The following is a 19,543-nucleotide window of genomic DNA, read 5'->3' on the forward strand; positions in this document are numbered from 1 at the left end:
TGACTCCATCTTGTTATCCATACATGTGTGTTTAAACAGAGCCTAGCTGTGCCATGGCATTCTCTGTTTGACTCCATCTTGTTATCCATACATGTGTGTTTAAACAGAGCCTAGCTGTGCCATGGCATTCTCTGTTTGACTCCATCTTGTTATCCATACATGTGTCTTTAAACAGAGCCTAGCTGTACCATGGCATTCTCTGTTTGACTCCATCTTGTTATCCATACATGTGTCTTTAAACAGAGCCTAGCTGTGCCATGGCATTCTCTGTTTGACTTCATCCTGTTATCCATACATGTGTGTTTAAACAGAGCCTAGCTGTGCCATGGCATTCTCTGTTTGACTCCATCTTGTTATCTACGCATGTGTCTTTAAACAGAGCCTAGCTGTGCCATGGCATTCTCTGTTTGACTCCATCCTGTTATCCATACATGTGTGTTTAAACAGAGCCTAGCTGTGCCATGGCATTCTCTGTTTGACTCCATCCTGTTATCCATACATGTGTGTTTAAACAGAGCCTAGCTGTGCCATGGCATTCTCTGTTTGACTCCATCCTGTTATCCATACATGTGTGTTTAAACAGAGCCTATCTGTGCCATGGCATTCTCTGTTTGACTCCATCTTGTTATCCATACATGTGTCTTTAAACAGAGCCTAGCTGTACCATGGCATTCTCTGTTTGACTCCATCCTGTTATCCATACATGTGTGTTTAAACAGAGCCTATCTGTGCCATGGCATTCTCTGTTTGACTCCATCTTGTTATCCATACATGTGTCTTTAAACAGAGCCTAGCTGTGCCATGGCATTCTCTGTTTGACTCCATCTTGTTATCCATACATGTGTCTTTAAACAGAGCCTAGCTGTGCCATGGCATTCTCTGTTTGACTCCATCTTGTTATCCATACATGTGTCTTTAAACAGAGCCTAGCTGTACCATGGCATTCTCTGTTTGACTCCATCCTGTTATCCATACATGTGTCTTTAAACAGAGCCTAGCTGTGCCATGGCATTCTCTGTTTGACTCCATCTTGTTATCCATACATGTGTCTTTAAACAGAGCCTAGCTGTGCCATGGCATTCTCTGTTTGACTCCATCTTGTTATCCATACATGTGTCTTTAAACAGAGCCTAGCTGTGCCATGGCATTCTCTGTTTGACTCCATCCTGTTATCCATACATGTGTGTTTAAACAGAGCCTATCTGTGCCATGGCATTCTCTGTTTGACTCCATCTTGTTATCCATACATGTGTCTTTAAACAGAGCCTAGCTGTGCCATGGCATTCTCTGTTTGACTCCATCTTGTTATCCACGCATGTGTCTTTAAACAGAGCCTAGCTGTGCCATGGCATTCTCTGTTTGACTCCATCCTGTTATACATACATTGTGCACAGAGGTTAAATTGCGATTTTTGTGGGCGGTTGTCCTGTACACAGCAGCACCCTCTTTGCGCATATTTATATCCCACAGTCAACAGTCCCCACTGCAAGTAGGCAACTACAGTATGGTAGATGCTAAGTGGGATCCTTGGGCTGACCTAACCCTATAATTCATTGTTCTTTATTTATTTAACTAGGCAAGTCAGTTCGGAACAAATTCTTATTTACAATGACAGCCTACTTGTGAAGCCCCCTCGGCCAAACCTTCCCCTAACCCAGACGACACTGGCCAAATGTGCGACGCCCTATGGGCCTCCCAATCACAGCCGGTTGTGATACAGCCCGGGATCAAACCTGGTCTGTAGTGATGCCTCTAGCACTGCGATGCAGTGCCTTAGACCGCTGCGTCACTCGGGAGGCCCAAAGCTTTAGAGCACTCTGGAGACTGTTCCAGTGACATTACAGTGTTTATCTTCATATATATATATATATATATATATATTAATTTAAATGTAATCAAATCAAAGTAATACAGCCTTGATGATTTGATTAGTCTAATTAATTAGGCTCACTTTGGTCTGCATATCAACAACTTCATCTAATCTCTTCTTGAGATCTGTCATTTAAATGTTTCAACCCCAGCAAGTAAGAAGACAGAATGAGACACCTCCCATTTCCACCTTCATCTAAAACTCTCACTTCCTCCATCACATAAAGAGATCTACCCTAGACTACCGGCTCCTACTCCTCTCTGGCGACACAGCAGAACCAAGCAGGGAGCCTGACTGAGCAGAACATTTCCCCATCACTAAAACAGGTAGGCCTGCTTTCAGCATCCTTCTCCTAGTAATCACAAACCATGTGACTGATAGTCCATAATTGCTGTCACTTTATTTGATCATGCTGTAGGCCTACACACACACACACACACACCATTATTGACATGTACTCCGGTCCTGGTCCTTTATAACATTAAGGTACACTCTGCAAAGGATTATTGCATTAGATGAATGTCTACCAAAGAGGTCTTGTGATGCACAAATGCTACAAGAACAATGAGGCCTAAGTCTTTAGCCAAGGGATTCAGAGTCAGCGCAGCTTCAGATTTGAGGAAGTAAGGTCTGCAAATGGAGGTAAATTCTCTGCTCACTCTTTTAGAGTTGTCGTTTTACAGCATAAATGTATGGGCTGTAGGTCAGGACTGAGTCATTGTGTGCACTAATATTCTTATTGATAAATCTGAAACTTGTGAAATGTAGCCTATGCATTGAACATGAGGACGATCTACTGACAGTAATGCATTACAAACCCTACAAACCCTAAATTGGACGACAATATTTCAACCAGTTGCATTCTCTTTGGTTATAGCTCGTAAAAAAATAATATCATATACATATCTGCCAATTGTTCAATGTGTGAAAAGGAGCATTAGAGAGGGACAAAGAGAGCATGTGTGTGAATGAAACGGAAAGAACGATAGTTTGTTCTGTAGGATGTGGTCTAACTGTTGCTGTAGGTTCCTGGTTCACATGATTTCCAAACAGCAGTGGAGTATGCCTTTCAGTTTGCCTCTGTAGTCCCATATGCTCATTTTTCCTTCAATTCTCCATGTTTTCTCTCTCTGTGCGGGTTCATCCCTATGACTAGATGTGAGTTAAAGCATTGCTCAGAGCCACAAGTGTACCTCGGATAATAAAGAGAAAAAGAAACAGTTGCAGACTGGAGGAAGTAGTTGTGCAAGTTCTTTCTTCCCCTTTTCTCTGCTTTTCCTGTATTGTCCTTCCTTCCTGTAGCTTTGTGTCTGTATGTTTGTCTCCTCACTATGTGTTTGTCTTGTGGTCTAACTAGGGAGTGAGTCAGTGATGCTCATGTTCTTAAGACATTTTGTGGCATCTAAGGTCACATTATTCAAATCCCTACATTGCTCTTCATATCCTGTAAAATGTTTATACTTGCATTTGTGTATTATTTATGCAAATGAAAACAGTTACATTTATTTCACAGATTAGTGTTTTTCTTCTATACATCTCTCTCACTCCCTCTCTTTTCTCTCTCTCTCTTCTCTCTCTCTCTCTCTCTCTCTTTCCCTCTCTTTTCTCTCTCTCTCTCTCTCTCTCTCTCTCTCTCTCTCTCTCTCTCTCTCTCTCTCCCCTCTCTCTCTGTCTCTCTCTCTCTCTCTCTCTCTCTCTCTCCCCTTTCTCTGTCTCTCTCTCTCTCTCTCTCTCTCTCTCTCTCTGTCTCTCTCTCTCTCTCTCTCTCTCTCTCTCTCTCTCTCTCTCTCTCTCTCTCTCTCTCTGTCTATGTAAATGTTGTAGAGGTGCCTGGTGACACCTCACTGGCTACAGTAGCAGTCTGCATATTCTTAAATAAAATAACCACTTGATTAGTCTACTGCTGTGCATTAAAAACTCTGCCCTCTTCCCTTTTCTTCTTATATCTCCTCTTAATTCTCACACTAACCCACCCCCCCCCCCCCTCTCTCCTCTCCCCATCCTCATCTCTCTCCCCTATCAGGTCACCATGTCCAGGAAGGTAGTCAGGGCCAGTAAGTTCCGTCATGTCTTCGGCCAGGGGGTGAAGGCTGACCAGTGCTACGATGACATCCGCATCTCCCAGATGACCTGGGACAGCAACTTCTGCTCTGTCAACCCCAAGTTCGTGGCCATGATTGTGGATGCCAGCGGAGGAGGGGCCTTCCTAGTGCTGCCTCTGAACAAGGTGGGCCTGAGCAGAGAGACAGAGGTCAAAGTGAATGCCTTAAGTGAAGTTAGACGTTTTCAGGTCTCAGAAGTGGCCTCAGTCTCAAATCTTGAAGTTTCAAAATGTCACTTTCATTCATGCCCAGATTTTCCCAACTACGCTACAATTTCGATGAAAATGCTCATTAGCGTGTCGTTTGTACAGTGTTCATTTTAATTTTGAATATTGCAAGGCGGCATCACACATTGTGCTGAATAAGGAAGTTTGTGGCAGAGTTTCGGTTCTACACGTCACTGAACTCTCTCTGTGTTGTTGCTAGTTTTTCACCATATTTGGAGCGGTTCAGTGCAACACAGTCTTGACAGGATGTGGCTAGGGCGCAGTATAGTGCTGCTGCATATACAGTCAGGTCCAAAATTATTAGCACACTTGATAAAGATGAGAAAAAAAGACTGTATAAAATATATATATACTGAGCTATTTACTGAGCTAGAGTTATATTTTCATGCCATCTGACTATAGCACCGCCTGGAGTTTGATCAATAGCATTGGCACATGGATTGGAACCGGTGCTATGGTCAGATAACATGAAAATATAGCTCTTTGGTCATGCATACATGCATGCAAATTTGGTGGGTTTGACATTGAAAAACAGAAGCATATGTGGGATGCAGGTACAGTATCAGCATGGGACGAATGTGCTGCAACATCAGCAACAAACACATACACTACATGACCAAAAGTATGTTGACACCTGCTTGTCGAACATTTCATTCCAAATTCATAGGAATTAGTATGAAGTTGGTCCCCCCTTTGCTGCTATAACAGCCTCCACTCTTCTGTGAAGGCTTTCCACTCGATGTTGGAACATTGCTGCAGGGACTTGCTTCCATTCAGCCACAAGAGCATTAGTGAGGTTGGGCACTGATGTTGGACGATTAGGCCTGGCACCCTGTCGGCATTCCAATTCATCCCAAAGGTGTTCAATGGGGTTGAGGTCAGGGCTTTGTGCAGGCCAGTTAAATTCTTCCACACCGATCTTGACAAACCATTTCTGTATGGGCATCGCTTTGTGCACGGGGACATTGTCGTGCTGAAACAGGAAAGGGCCGTCCCCAAACTGTTGCCACAAAGTTGGAAGCACAGAATCATCTAGAATGTCATTGTATGCTGTAGCATTAATATTTCCCTTCACTGGAACTAAGGTGCCTAGCCCGAACCATGAAAAACAGCCCCATACCATTATTTCTCCTCCACCAAACTTTACAGTTGACAGTATGCATTGGGGCAGGTAGCGTTCTCCTGGCATCCACCAAACCCAGATTTGTCCATTGGACTGCCAGATGGTGAAGTGTGATTAATCACTCCAGAGAACACATTTCCACTGCTCTGGAGTCCAATTGCAGCGAGCTTTACACCACTCCAGGAGATGCTTGGCATTGTGCATGGTGATGAGCAGCTGCTCGGCCATGGAAACCCATTTCATGAAGCTCCCAACAAACAGTTATTGTGTTGACGTTGCTTCCAGTGGCAGTTTGGAACTCGGTAGTGAGTGTTGCAACCGAGGACAGACGATATTTACACGCAACGTGCTTCAGCACTCGGCAGTCCCGTTCTGTGAGCTTGTGTGGCCTAGCACTTCTCCTAGACGTTTCCACTTCACAATAACAGCACATACAGTTGATCGGGGCAGCTCTAGCAGGGCAGACATGTGACAAACTGACTTGTTGGAAAGGTGTCATCCTATGACTGTGCCACATTGAAAGTCACTGAGCTCTTCAGTAAAGCCATTCTATTGCCAGTTTGTTAATGGAGTTTGCATGGCTGTGTGCTCGATTTTATACACCTGTCAGCAACGGGTGGGGCTGAAATAGCCAAATGCATTCATTTGAAGGGGTGTCCACATACTTTTGTATATATAGTGTATGTAATGGTCTTATAGTAGTCAATATCTAGATTGATTTTGAATGCGTTATGTGATATTGAAGCATAAAGGTGTAATTGAAAGACTTTGACATTAACTGTATGCATATTCATATATAGAACAGATACCTAGATATAACAGATGTATTTTTACCCAAAGATATAGACTGTCTCAACGTCATGGGTAGACGCCATTGCATCACTGTTTGGACTTCCCTGTAACAGGGATGAATAGTAGCCCTCTCAACCAAAATTCTCAGTGCATTTAAGGCCTAATGATTTGGTCAAAGGAAGCCATTGTTCCCAAGTGAACAATAATTTGATTTAAAGGTAGACAGCGAAATGACTGCAGATATTGAGATGAGCGAGATGCACGACTTCACACAGTCACACAAAGTATCTGCTCATGTGCACCGGTTCGCTTCACGCTCTTACAGTGTGGGAGCCACAGGACCGAAACAGCTGAGAAGTTGAGCCTTGTGCTTCACGCTCTTACAGTGTGGGAGCCACAGGACCAAAACAGCTGAGAAGTTGAGCCTTGTGCTTCACGCTCTTACAGTGTGGGAGCCACAGGACCGAAACAGCTGAGAAGTTGAGCCTTGTGCTTCACGCTCTTACAGTGTGGGAGCCACAGGACCGAAACAGCTGAGAAGTTGAGCCTTGTGCTTCACGCTCTTACAGTGTGGGAGCCACAGGACCGAAACAGCTGAGAAGTTGAGCCTTGTGCTTCACGCTCTTACAGTGTGGGAGCCACGGAACCGAAAACGCTGAGAAGTTGAGCCTTGTGCTTCAATGCTCTTAGTTGTTGTGGAAATTGACCCACTATGCTGTTTACTTTCTGCATCTACGTCATATCGCTGAGTCTACCTTGATTTATATGTTGGAGAAGTACATTTTTCTGTCACTTAACTACTCTGTAGTTATTACTACAGCCATATAACCCGTGTGTGATCACTATTATTGAGACGGTGACTAAGAGGTTTTAGGATGGCAGCTGATTGTTCATCTACAATGAAGGCAGGAACATTAGGAGAAACATTTGAATAAAGTATGAAAAAAAACATTATGCCACTTCATATTCAAAATAAGGCATGTACTGTACATCCTTAGTACATTATTGAATGTAGATGGTTTTGTTTTGGTACTGTGAATGATGGGCGAGGGCCAACGTGACAGAGAGGACCAACAGTCCAGATCCTGTGTGTGTTCCACCAGGGCCAACAGTCCAGATCCTGTGTGTGTTCCTCCAGGGCCATGGGAACCCTGCAGACTGCTAGTGCTCTCCCAGTATAGTTCTCTGCTCTCTAAGGCTGATTTCAGGCATAGCTATACAATTGTCATCAGCTGACTGAGTTCCTCTCCTCTGAACCCTCTCTAGGTCTTTCTGTTGCCAAGACCACAGTGGTAGCAACACTCTACATCTCTGTGTGTTCTTACTGCATACTGTAGTATTTATCTCCTGTTTGAGCCATCAGCTTGTGTGTGTGTGTGTTTATTTGTGTCATAGTAACCCATCTTTTTCCTTTGTGTCTCCCTGTAGACGGGTCGTATTGACATGTCCCAGCCCACAGTCTGTGGACACACGGGCCCAGTGCTGGATATTGAGTTCTGTCCCCACAACGACAACATCATCGCCAGTGGTTCAGAGGACTGCAGTGTCATGGTAAGTAGAGGTCACAACTTTTCACTGGCCATAGTGTTGAGCTTGTTAAGTAGAATTATATTATGGACGCACTTTAGGACATATGTCCCTGTGTGATCCAGTTGATTAGTGTTCTGTATCTACAGTGCCTTGCGAAAGTATTTGGCCCCCTTGAACTTTGCGACCTTTTGCCACATTTCAGGCTTCAAACATAAAGATATAAAACTGTATTTTTTGTGAAGAATCAACAACAAGTGGGACACAATCATGAAGTGGAACGACATTTATGGATATTTCAAACTTTTTTAACAAATCAAAAACTGAAAAATTGTTATTCAGCCCCCTTAAGTTAATACTTTGTAGAGCCACCTTTTGCTGCGATTACAGCTGTAAGTCGCTTGGGGTATGTCTCTATCAGTTTTGCACATCGAGAGACTGAAATTCTTTCCCATTCCTCCTTGCAAAACAGCTCGAGCTCAGTGAGGTTGGATGGAGAGCATTTGTGAACAGCAGTTTTCAGTTATTTCCACAGATTCTCGATTGGATTCAGGTCTGGACTTTGACTTGGCCATTCTAACACCTGGATATGTTTATTTTTGAACCATTCCATTGTAAATTTTGCTTTATGTTTTGGATCATTGTCTTGTTGGAAGACAAATCTCTGTCCCAGTCTCAGGTCTTTTGCAGACTCCATCAGGTTTTCTTCCAGAATGGTCCTGTATTTGGCTCTATCCATCTTCCCATCAATTTTAACCATCTTCCCTGTCCCTGCTGAAGAAAAGCAGGCCCAAACCATGATGCTGCCACCACCATGTTTGACAGTGGGGATGGTGTGTTCAGGGTGATGAGCTGTGTTGCTTTTACGCCAAACATAACGTTTTGCATTGTTGCCAAAAAGTTCAATTTTGGTTTCATCTGACCAGAGCACCTTCTTCCACATGTTTGGTGTGTCTCCCAGGTGGCTTGTGGCAAAACTTTAAACGACACTTTTTATGGATATCTTTAAGAAATGGCTTTCTTCTTGCCACTCTTCCATAAAGGCCAGATTTGTGCAATATACGACTGATTGTTGTCCTATGGACAGAGTCTCCCACTTCAGCTGTAGATCTCTGCAGTTCATCCAGAGTGATCATGGGCCTCTTGGCTGCATCTCTGATCAGTCTTCTACTTGTATGAGCTGAAAGTTTAGAGGGACGGCCAGGTCTTGGTAGATTTGCAGTGGTCTGATACTCCTTCCATTTCAATATTATCGCTTGCACAGTGCTCCTTGGGATGTTTAAAGCTTGGGAAATCTTTTTGTATCCAAATCCGGCTTTAAACTTCTTCACAACAGTATCTCGGACCTGCCTGGTGTGTTCCTTGTTCTTCATGATGCTCTCTGCGCTTTTAACGGACCTCTGAGACTATCACAGTGCAGGTGCATTTATACGGAGACTTGATTACACACAGGTGGATTGTATTTATCATCATTAGTCATTTAGGTCAACATTGGATCATTCAGAGATCCTCACTGAACTTCTGGAGAGAGTTTGCTGCACTGAAAGTAAAGGGGCTGAATCATTTTGCACGCCCAATTTTTCAGTTTTTGATTTGTTAAAAAAGTTTGAAATATCCAATAAATGTCGTTCCACTTCATGATTGTGTCCCACTTGTTGTTGATTCTTCACAAAAAAATACAGTTTTGTATCTTTATGTTTGAAGCCTGAAATGTGGCAAAAGGTCGCAAAGTTCAAGGGGGCCGAATACTTTCGCAAGGCACTGTATGTACTGTGTTAACTCAGTGTAATGACATACCCTCCTCTTCCTCTACCTCTCTATCGTTCAGATTTGGGAGATCCCGGAGGGTGGCCTGGTCACGCCCTTGAACGACCCCGTGGTGAAGCTGGAGGGGCACTCCAAACGCGTGGGCATCCTCAGTTGGCACCCCACTGCCCACAATGTGCTCATGAGCGCAGGTATAGCACTGCTATGATGCATCGTCTCAGAATACAAGTGCCTCTTCAACTGTTAACATAAGTGGAGTAGCACTGCATGGCCTAACTGCCTGTTCCTCCGTCTCTCTCTCCCCTGGCTTCCAGGCTGTGACAACGTGGTGATCCTGTGGAACGTGGCGTGTGGAGAGGCCATGGTGAGGATCGACTCGGTCCACCCTGACCTCATCTACAGTGCCTGCTGGAACAGGGACGGCTCCCAGATCCTCACCTCCTGTAAGGACAAGACCATACGTGTGCTGGACCCTCGCAAGGGCACAGTCATCGCCGTGAGTGCCCCCCTCCCTGCCCCCATCAATACCACAGGAGAACCAGCCACTCTACCCTGGACAGTCATATGCACCTAGCTACCAGGTTTAATGTCATAGATCTCAATAGAATCACAGTCAGGGATTAGTTCATATAGTTCCCTCCTAGATGAACCTCCTTTGTTGAGTGTCTGTCTTTCCCTGAGTCTGCATCTCTCTCGCTCTGCCTCTCTGTCTCTCTCAGGAGAAGGAGAAGACCCACGAAGGCTCCAGGCCTGTTAAGGCTGTGTTTGTGTCCGATGGGAAGATCCTGAGCACCGGCTTCAGTCGCATGAGTGAGAGACAGGTGGCACTTTGGGACCCGGTGAGTGTTATGAGACAATTATGAACGTCTTATAAAGCCTTATGAATAGTGTCTTAAGACCCGACATGACCGGTATGTGTTTGACAGAAGAGCTTTGGAGAGCCACTCACCCTGCAGGAGTTGGACACCAGCAGTGGTGTCCTATTGCCCTTTTTTGACCCTGACACTTGCGTCGTCTACCTCTGTGGCAAGGTTAGAGTTAAAAACACACACACACACACACACACACACACACACCCAGGAGGCTCAAATGTTTTTTGAGAACAGCTCAAAATAATGGCCAGAACGAAGCAAATGGAATGGCATCAAACACATGAAACCATGTGTTTTATATATTCGATACCATTCCACCTATTCCGCTCCAGCCATTACGTGAGCCCTTTCTCCCCAAATAAGATGCCACCAACCTCCTTTGACACACACACACTATGGTTTACTAACCATTAATTTTCGTGCCTCAGGGTGACAGCAGTATCCGGTACTTTGAGGTGACGGATGAGGCTCCCTATGTTCACTACCTGTCCATGTACAGCAGTAAGGAGAGTCAGAAGGGCATGGGCTACATGCCCAAGAGGGGCCTGGAGGTCAACAAGTGTGAAATCGCCAGGTAACCACACAGAGTCATGGACATTTTCACTCGCCAGTATACACACACATACACACAAGCGCTGTTTGTAAAATGGGAATGTATATTGTTTTATTCGTCCTCCACCAGGTTTTACAAGCTTCATGAGAGGAAGTGTGAGCCCATTGTCATGACGGTGCCCCGCAAGGTAAATACACTTTTAAAGAATGACTATAACTCAAAGCATGTGATTCTTAAATATCTCACTTTCTCTCTCTCGCTCTTCAGTCTGACCTGTTTCAGGAGGATTTGTACCCAGACACCATGGGTCCAGAGCCGTCTGTGGAGGCCAATGAGTGGTTTGAAGGCAAAGAGGGCCAACCTATCCTGATCTCCTTGAAGGACGGTTTTGCGACAACCACCAAATCCAAAGAGTTCAAAGTTCACAAAAGTCTTCTGAAGACGACATCAGCAGCCATGGGGCATCAGCACGGTAACACTGGGGTAAGGACATGGCTGCATCTACCTACATGCTCTGATATATCTGTGAATAGATACTGTATTTTAGATAGGGCTTCTTCTTTTGCACATTTCACCAGGAATCTCCCCTCTCCTTCTCTCTCTCTCTCTCTCTCTTTTTTGTCTCTATCTTTCTCTCTCTCTCTCTCTCTCTCTCAGGAGGTACATGCCTTGCAGAAGGAGGTGAAGGCTCTGAAGGAAACAGTAGAGGAGCTGACCAAGCGCGTAAGCAAACTGGAGAGCAATAATTGAAACAGAGCCATTGGGTTCGAGATGGAGCTGATGGAGAGAGAGAAGGAGGTGTAAAGAGGAGAAGATAAAGAGGAGATGAAAGTAAAATAGTTATAAATAGTTGGGGATGTTTGAAGGAAAGATGTTTAAAGGGAGAGTTGGAGACAGGATCCATCAATATCAGCAGCCAAATATTTTTGGGTCTGGAAGCTTGAATTTGTTTTGTTGGTGTCAGTTTTCCCATTTATAGAGACTTGTTTTTAATATATGCTCTTACATAGTTGGAAATAAAAGTCCTTAATATTATCCAAAATATTTAAACTTGTTTTGCTTTTGTTAACATTTCCAAACGCCATCCAAAGGATGGCACACCTGAAGGAGATGACAATCATTTCTATTGCAACAGAATAAAATAAAAACATGTATTTAGTATTTGATACACAAAAGTAAAAGACAAGCTGATTTGACATAAGTAAAATAGTTGTGATCTCATGGATGTAAATGATATATACAGTCATTTAACTATACCTGTATTTGGAGATGCATGAGCACTGAGTCCCTCACCTTGCTCTCTGTTGTTCATTCATGGCATTACAGGAGCATGTCACCCATTATTAAAAACCTCAACGAGATAACACATTATAACAAGGGTGTCAAACTCCTTCTGCCCCGGGGGCTACATTTCGTCTTCAACGAGGTCCGGAGATCCACACTGAAAATTGGTTATATTTCCTCGCCGTCACAATTTGTAAAATAATTTCCTCTATCCATCGTTTTTGGAATTTCCGGTGCTCTTTGACTGTCTAACCTTCATGTAGGTGATTCTTAGTGAGTTGGACACAGTTAAGAAACTGTATGAATGTAGGTACATCATCATCCCTACACAGTTTCGATTTGTAGTATATTATAGTATATTGAGTTAGTCCCCCCCAAAAAAGAAACATATATTTGTATTTTAAATTGAACCACCATATTGGACCCTTGGATTAACTACAACTAAACCAGTCTTACTATTTTGAAATATTCAATATTTACAACCATTATTTCCACTCATAATGTCCCTTCTTTATCCTCAAGATTAAACCCCTCCCCTTTCTTGTTTCCATTCTGTCTGACCCATTTCCTTTCCATCAAACTATCTCTCTACACACATACAAACATACAGAGGTGTAATACATGCACTAGACGTAGTTCTTGTTGGCGGCGGGGGCTGAAGCGCTGTTGCCGTAGTACTTGGCGGTTCCTCCCGAGCTGCCAGATTTGGCTCTGCTGAAGCACATGAGCAGGCCTCCGGCCAGAATCAGAAGCACCCCAGCAGCCCAGCCAATAAAGATACAGGTTCCCAGCTCCATCTTCTGGGCCACAAGGGGGTTGTAGAAGTTGCTGATGACGTTGTGGGCGGACCAGCTGACAGGGATGATGAGGAGGAGGCCAGACACCAACAGAGCGATCCCAGCCACAAGGCTGATCTTGGGCTTGATGTCCTCATTCTCCACGCAGGTGGTGAAGTCGGCGCCGGCGAACAAGATGAGGATGGCCAGGGAGGTGACCATGCAGCTGATGATGGTCATGGCGCGGGCCGCCTGCAGGTTAGATGGCAGGACCAGCAGGGACTCATAGCTCTTACACTGCTGCTGGCCAGTACTCTGCACCACACAGGTCATCCACAGGCCCTCTTCAGTTTCCTACACACAGAGACAAATAGTTACAGTAATACACACGCCATTCATTCATTACAGCTTATTTGACTTCAGCACATTGCATTCATTCTACATTTTCCGAGTCATTAGAGTCAATATAATGTTAGAAAGTATTTAGAAGTTCAAAATGAAAACCACATAGGGCTAATAAAACACTTGATCTGCTCAGTACCTGTGCCGTTACGATGTTCTGTCCTGTAAATGATGACACTTTCCACCTAGGGATGGCACAGCACACAATGCCCCCGATCAGGCCCAGGACCCCAAGGGCCACACATACAATCTGTACCCCAGCAGATCCCATCCTGGAAGAGAGAGGGGGGGGGGATACAAAACAGTTCCCATTCTGGTATTAAAGGAATGTGGTTTCTTTAAACGTAGATATAGAATTACATGGTCATTTCTGTGATCATCACACAGCAGAGTACCCCACAAACACCTACACACACATACTTACACACACAGACTCATTCCCTATGACAGGCCTGTACAAGTCAGGATTGTGTAGCTCAGAGGTGCATTTAAAAACAAAGTCTCAGAAAGCACAGCCCTGGGACTAAGTCGTGTTGTGACAGGCCTGCTGCTGCAGCTCAGAGGCATGCTGCCACTCCTAGTCACACTGAGACTTCAACCTCTCCTCACCTGGATCCACTCAATCTCACCTAGCCCTACGAAAAAGTCCAGCAAATGTCATCCCTTTAGCTGAGTACAACTTTACTAAATCAAGCAAAAAGAGCTTTTCTTCCACCCCAACAGTCAGTAGCCTTGCAAAATGTCATCCCTTTAGCTGAGTACAACTTTACTAAATCAAGCCAAAAGAGCTTTTCTTCCACCCCAACAGTCAGTAGCCTTGCAAAATGTCATCCCTTTAGCTGAGTACAACTTGACTAAATCAAGCAAAAATAGCTTTTCTTCCACCCCAACAGTCAGTAGCCTTGCAAAATGTCACACCTTTAGCTGAGTACAACTTTACTAAATCAAGCCAAAAGAGCTTTTCTTCCACCCCAACAGTCAGAAGCCTTGTAAAATGTCATCCCTTTAGCTGAGTACAACTTTACTAAATCAAGCCAAAAGAGCTTTTCTTCCACCCCAACAGTCAGTAGCCTTGCAAAATGTCACACCTTTAGCTGAGTACAACTTTACTAAATCAAGCCAAAAGAGCTTTTCTTCCACCCCAACAGTCAGTAGCCTTGCAAAATGTCACACCTTTAGCTGAGTACAACTTTACTAAATCAAGCCAAAAGAGCTTTTCTTCCACCCCAACAGTCAGTAGCCTTGCAAAATGTCACACCTTTAGCTGAGTACAACTTTACTAAATCAAGCCAAAAGAGCTTTTCTTCCACCCCAACAGTCAGAAGCCTTGTAAAATGTCATCCCTTTAGCTGAGTACAACTTTACTAAATCAAGCCAAAAGAGCTTTTCTTCCACCCCAACAGTCAGTAGCCTTGCAAAATGTCACACCTTTAGCTGAGTACAACTTTACTAAATCAAGCCAAAAGAGCTTTTCTTCCACCCCAACAGTCAGTAGCCTTGCAAAATGTCACACCTTTAGCTGAGTACAACTTTACTAAATCAAGCCAAAAGAGTTTTCTTCCACCCCAACAGTCAGTAGCCTTGCAAAATGTCACACCTTTAGCTGAGTACAACTTTACTAAATCAAGCCAAAAGAGCTTTTCTTCCACCCCAACAGTCAGTAGCCTTGCAAAATGTCATTTAGCTGAGTACAACTTTACTAAATCAAGCCAAAAGAGCTTTTCTTCCACCCCAACAGTCAGTAGCCTTGCAAAATGTCACACCTTTAGCTGAGTACAACTTTACTAAATCAAGCCAAAAGAGCTTTTCTTCCACCCCAACAGTCAGAAGCCTTGTAAAATGTCATCCCTTTAGCTGAGTACAACTTTACTAAATCAAGCCAAAAGAGCTTTTCTTCCACCCCAACAGTCAGTAGCCTTGCAAAATGTCACACCTTTAGCTGAGTACAACTTTACTAAATCAAGCCAAAAGAGCTTTTCTTCCACCCCAACAGTCAGTAGCCTTGCAAAATGTCACACCTTTAGCTGAGTACAACTTTACTAAATCAAGCCAAAAGAGTTTTTCTTCCACCCCAACAGTCAGTAGCCTTGCAAAATGTCACACCTTTAGCTGAGTACAACTTTACTAAATCAAGCCAAAAGAGCTTTTCTTCCACCCCAACAGTCAGTAGCCTTGCAAAATGTCACACCTTTATTTTCTCCACTGGATCATATTATTTATTCCATCTAAGCTATTGTTTTATTTATTTAACTAGGCATGTCAGTTTAGAACAAATGCTTTTGTCACATTGACGGCCTTGGAACAACTGCCTTGTTCAGGGGCAAAATGACAGATTTTTACCTTGTCAGCTCGGTAGTTCGATCCAGAAACCTTTCGGTGACTAGCCCAACACTCTAACCACTAGGTTACCTGCCGCCTCTTGATGGTATGCTACTCTCATTGAATTAAGAAAACATGCAATAGTGCTTACTTGGACCCTTCTCTTTATATTCAACTGGACAAGACCAGGCAGACTAGTAAAACAAAGACATACATGTGTCTTCTCTTCTCACAAGGACCCATAGAGGTGAGGGTAAGAGGAAGAGGTCGAGAGGATGGGGGTGAGTGGTAAGAACAAAACAATAATAATTGTTGCTACTTATAGATCCTGGTGAATCACTGAATCCTGAGCATAACATGATGGCGTTATGTTTGATTCATCAATGGAATAGAGTATGAATACCTTTCTTATACCATATTGAAAAAGTAGCGTATTTTGGATTAACCATAGAGTGTTTCACAATAGATTCATGTCAAAAGTAAACGTTTGGGTGGAAATGTTCCTCAGAACTTATGATCTTTTAATCGACAGAGAGCACAAAAAAAGTGTATTTGTTTGTACTTTGCATATGGCCTGAATCATACATACCTTAGTCTGTTTGAATGAAGTGACATTCATGAAAGTATAAGGATGTTACATGCATGTGTCTGCCCCCTAAACATACCATCAATATTCATTTATTTAAACTTGATTGGATTGGTTACTCCACTAAGAGTTATAACAAATTAAAAAGCAGTTATAATGCACTATGCACTATATTTGAAATAGCACAAAATCAGAGATACAAGTTGAAAAGTTTAACTAATACCTTAGGTGTCCTCTTGTCTTGATTGGAAATTTGAAAAGTAAAGTTCTTTGTCAAGGGTTTTCCTTCTCTTTAAAAAGGAAATTCTACTCTCTTAATTCAGGCGTTGATCTGTGTAAAGCGGTGGTCTGTTATGTAGCTGGTGTGATGTAAAGGGTTTTGGAGTGGACTGTGAGGTGTAGGGTGGGGCTGGGAAGAACAGGAGAGAGAGGGATGTACCTCACAACCAGTCTGGACTTGTCTCATGCCTCTCTTTCCCACTCTTTTTCCAGCTTTCATTTGTTTCCAGTGTTGACATTCCAGGTTTAGTCACAACTTTTTAGCAGTGTTGGGGAAGCTACTCTGAAAATAGTTTACCAACCTACCAATTACTTCACACTGGAAGAAGTTAAGCTACATTAAAGCTCCCCTTAAGACAAATATAGTTTACTGAACTAAAGTTACTTTGAAAAACGAGTTCACTACATCCAAACTACTTTGTGAAAAATTATCATATGTAAATCTGAAATGTCATAGACTATAAAATTGCAACAGAACAGAACACTTTCTGTTACCAGAATGTGTAACGCTACCATCATGCTGCCCAAAGCTAAAGAAGGTGGGAGTAATGGAGAGGACAGTGTTTTGCTATCGCAAGGGCATGATCTTTTAAATCAACAAAAATATGTCTACAAGCAATTGTTACAGCAACAGGAAAATAGCTTCAAGAGCTTTGTCCAAATATTGGTGGACTCAGCTAACAAAAGAATGGATGATCTGACCAGAGAGGTCCAAGACCTTAAGAACAGTTTGCAGTTCTCCCAGGGAGAGGTGGATGCCCTGAAAGAGACTTGCAGCAAGTTGACAACAAACTCTAAGTCTATGTCTGTGAATCATTATTACAAATGACTGGGAAAACAGACTAGAAGGACAATCCTGCAGGAAGAACATTCTTGTAGATGGCATACCAGAGTCTCCACATCTGACCTGGATATAGTCTGAGGAGAAAGTCAGCAATTTTTTTACTGAAAAGCTGCAGATGGATCATAGGAAGATTGCGGTGGAGCGCGCCAATAGGTCTGGAAATCCTGTAACCAGCTCAGGTGACAGACCCAGGCCGATAGTGGTCAAGTTCCTAAGGTTCAAGGACAAGATGGCTGTTTTGGAGAGAGACAAAAACTTGAGAGGAATCATCTTCCTCAACGAGGGACTTCTCTGAACCTGTGTGCCAGAGGTGGAAAGAACTTATCCCAGCTATGAAAGCTGCCAGAGAGCATGGGTGTAATGCGTCTGTGTGAAGCTGGTGAGATGAGTCAGGCGCAGGACCCCAGATATGAGTAATGAAAGCAATTTTACTCAAATAATACAACAATACACGTTGTATAAATACAAGGCCACAAATACAGACAATAAACATTTACTCACAAACAAACATGGGGGAACAGAGGGTTAAATAATGAACAAGTAATTGGGGAATTGAAACCAGGTGTGTAAGACAAAGACAAAAAAATGGAAGATGAAAAGTGGATTGGCGATGGCTAGAAGGCCGAACAAGGAGAGGGATCGACTTCGGCGAAAGTCGTGACAATGGGAACATTGCTTATATCGCCTACTACAAGCTCATTGTCCACCCTTCCTCCCAAAAGCCTGGGAGGAGTGAGAGAGCCAAGCTTCTGGGTCAGTAGCTTCGGCCCAACATCACACACACAACAACTGACACAAGTGCCTGATTGACAGACTCTATTAGCTAAACAATGTTTTTATTGAATTTTTTATTCTCCACATATCTATCTCTGATAGGCTACCAAGGAAAAGGCTAAGAACAGCCCATATTAATATACAGTGCCTTCAGAAAGTATTCACACCCCTTGACTTTTTCCACATTTTGTTGTGTTACAGCCTGAACCCCATAGTGTGAAATTATGTTTTTCTATTTTTTTAAACAAATTAATTAAAAATGAAAATCTGAAATGTCTTGAGTCAATAAGTATTCAGCCCCTTTGGGGTGCTACATTTCGCCACGAAGTGCTAACACTCAGTATTTGGATCATATATGATACATGTATCACTAGCCACTTTAACTATGCCACTTTGTTTACTTTGTCTACATACTCATCTCATATGTATATACTGTACTCAATACCATCTACTGTATGCTGCTCTGTACCATCACTCACTCATATATCCTTATGTACATATTCTTTATCCCCTTACACTGTGTATAAGACAGTAGTTTTAGAATTGTTAGTTAGATTACTTGTTGGTTATCACTGCATTGTCGGAACTAGAAGCACAAGCATTTCGCTACACTCGCATTAACATCTGCTAACCATGTGTATGTGACAAATAAAATTTGATTTGATTTGATTTGATCATATGTGTGCAATGCTCGATATTGTGTGTGATATTAACAGAGAACTCGATTTTCTCTCAAAAGGAAGCTTCTAACTGTGACTAATGGCTGTAATACGACCCAGGTTATCACTCAACCAACTACAGTGCATACAAATAGTGTTGGATCTGTTACATCGACTTGTATTGATCATCTCTTCACTAATACTGCAGAGCTTTGCTCCAGAGCAAAATCCGTTCCCATTGGCTGTAGTGACCATAGCATTGACCACATTAATATGTGCACAGTAATCCGGATAGTAGCTCATATCCCGCTTAAGGTCTTTATAGGTATAAGCCATATGGACACTGACTGTAGGCCTACAACCTCTTACGTGTAGCATAACATAATATTAACTCCTGCAGAATTATGCATTTCTTGCAGTGAAATTATACAACAAATTCTAATTTTGTCTTGGGAACTGGAGTGGAGAACTAGGACTTCTTTCTTTCAGGATCTCTTGAGAAAATGCAAATGCCCATGTAATGTGTTATCTTTCACACTGTTATGCAAGCACAGTGTTTCAACCACATAAAATATGCACCCAAAACAAACTGAAATCTTATCAGAAACATGTTTTGTCATTTTCTCAGCCTTTCATTTCCTTAAAACTGGTCAAACACAGGACCAATCTTTCTGTTGTTTTGGAGTTATTGCGTTTTGTCCCTGATCCCTAAACAAAACAGACAACTTTACTGGTATTAAGTACATTACTAATGCATTCATTCTATTGATGTAAGACATTATTCTGG

At 42.9% G+C, this 19,543-nt stretch overlaps 2 protein-coding genes across 2 annotated transcripts; one reads left to right on the forward strand and one right to left on the reverse strand.

Annotated features, from left to right (window-relative positions):
• Positions 1-2,086: 2,086 nt before the first annotated feature.
• LOC115110922 (coronin-1A-like) lies at positions 2,087-11,877 on the forward strand. Its single transcript, XM_065010310.1, has 11 exons — positions 2,087-2,196; positions 3,894-4,097; positions 7,543-7,665; positions 9,470-9,599; positions 9,723-9,904; positions 10,128-10,247; positions 10,335-10,439; positions 10,709-10,854; positions 10,963-11,020; positions 11,101-11,316; positions 11,491-11,877. Exons 2-11 carry the CDS (start codon positions 3,900-3,902, stop codon positions 11,581-11,583), a joined length of 1,371 nt encoding a protein of 456 aa, XP_064866382.1. The 5' UTR covers positions 2,087-2,196; positions 3,894-3,899; the 3' UTR covers positions 11,584-11,877.
• LOC115110752 (claudin-4-like) lies at positions 11,461-16,594 on the reverse strand. The gene is made up of 3 exons (XM_029636636.2): positions 16,424-16,594; positions 13,435-13,567; positions 11,461-13,247 (listed from the first exon to the last, which is right to left on the reverse strand). Exons 2-3 carry the CDS (start codon positions 13,564-13,566, stop codon positions 12,744-12,746), a joined length of 636 nt encoding a protein of 211 aa, XP_029492496.1. The 5' UTR covers position 13,567; positions 16,424-16,594; the 3' UTR covers positions 11,461-12,743.
• Positions 16,595-19,543: the final 2,949 nt, after the last annotated feature.

This window comes from Oncorhynchus nerka, linkage group LG26, assembly GCF_034236695.1.
Source record: "Oncorhynchus nerka isolate Pitt River linkage group LG26, Oner_Uvic_2.0, whole genome shotgun sequence".
NCBI lineage: Eukaryota > Metazoa > Chordata > Actinopteri > Salmoniformes > Salmonidae > Oncorhynchus > Oncorhynchus nerka.

Coding starts and splice junctions, on each gene's coding strand:
- LOC115110752 (XM_029636636.2), bottom strand. CDS start 13,566: ATGGGATCTGCTGGGGTACAGATTGTATGTGTGGCCCTTGGGGTCCTG. Junction 13,248..13,434: donor AGAACATCGTAACGGCACAG/GTACTGAGCAGA, acceptor CTCTGTGTGTAG/GAAACTGAAGAGGGCCTGTG.
- LOC115110922 (XM_065010310.1), top strand. CDS start 3,900: ATGTCCAGGAAGGTAGTCAGGGCCAGTAAGTTCCGTCATGTCTTCGGC. Junction 9,905..10,127: donor GCAAGGGCACAGTCATCGCC/GTGAGTGCCCCC, acceptor TGTCTCTCTCAG/GAGAAGGAGAAGACCCACGA. Junction 10,855..10,962: donor AACAAGTGTGAAATCGCCAG/GTAACCACACAG, acceptor GTCCTCCACCAG/GTTTTACAAGCTTCATGAGA.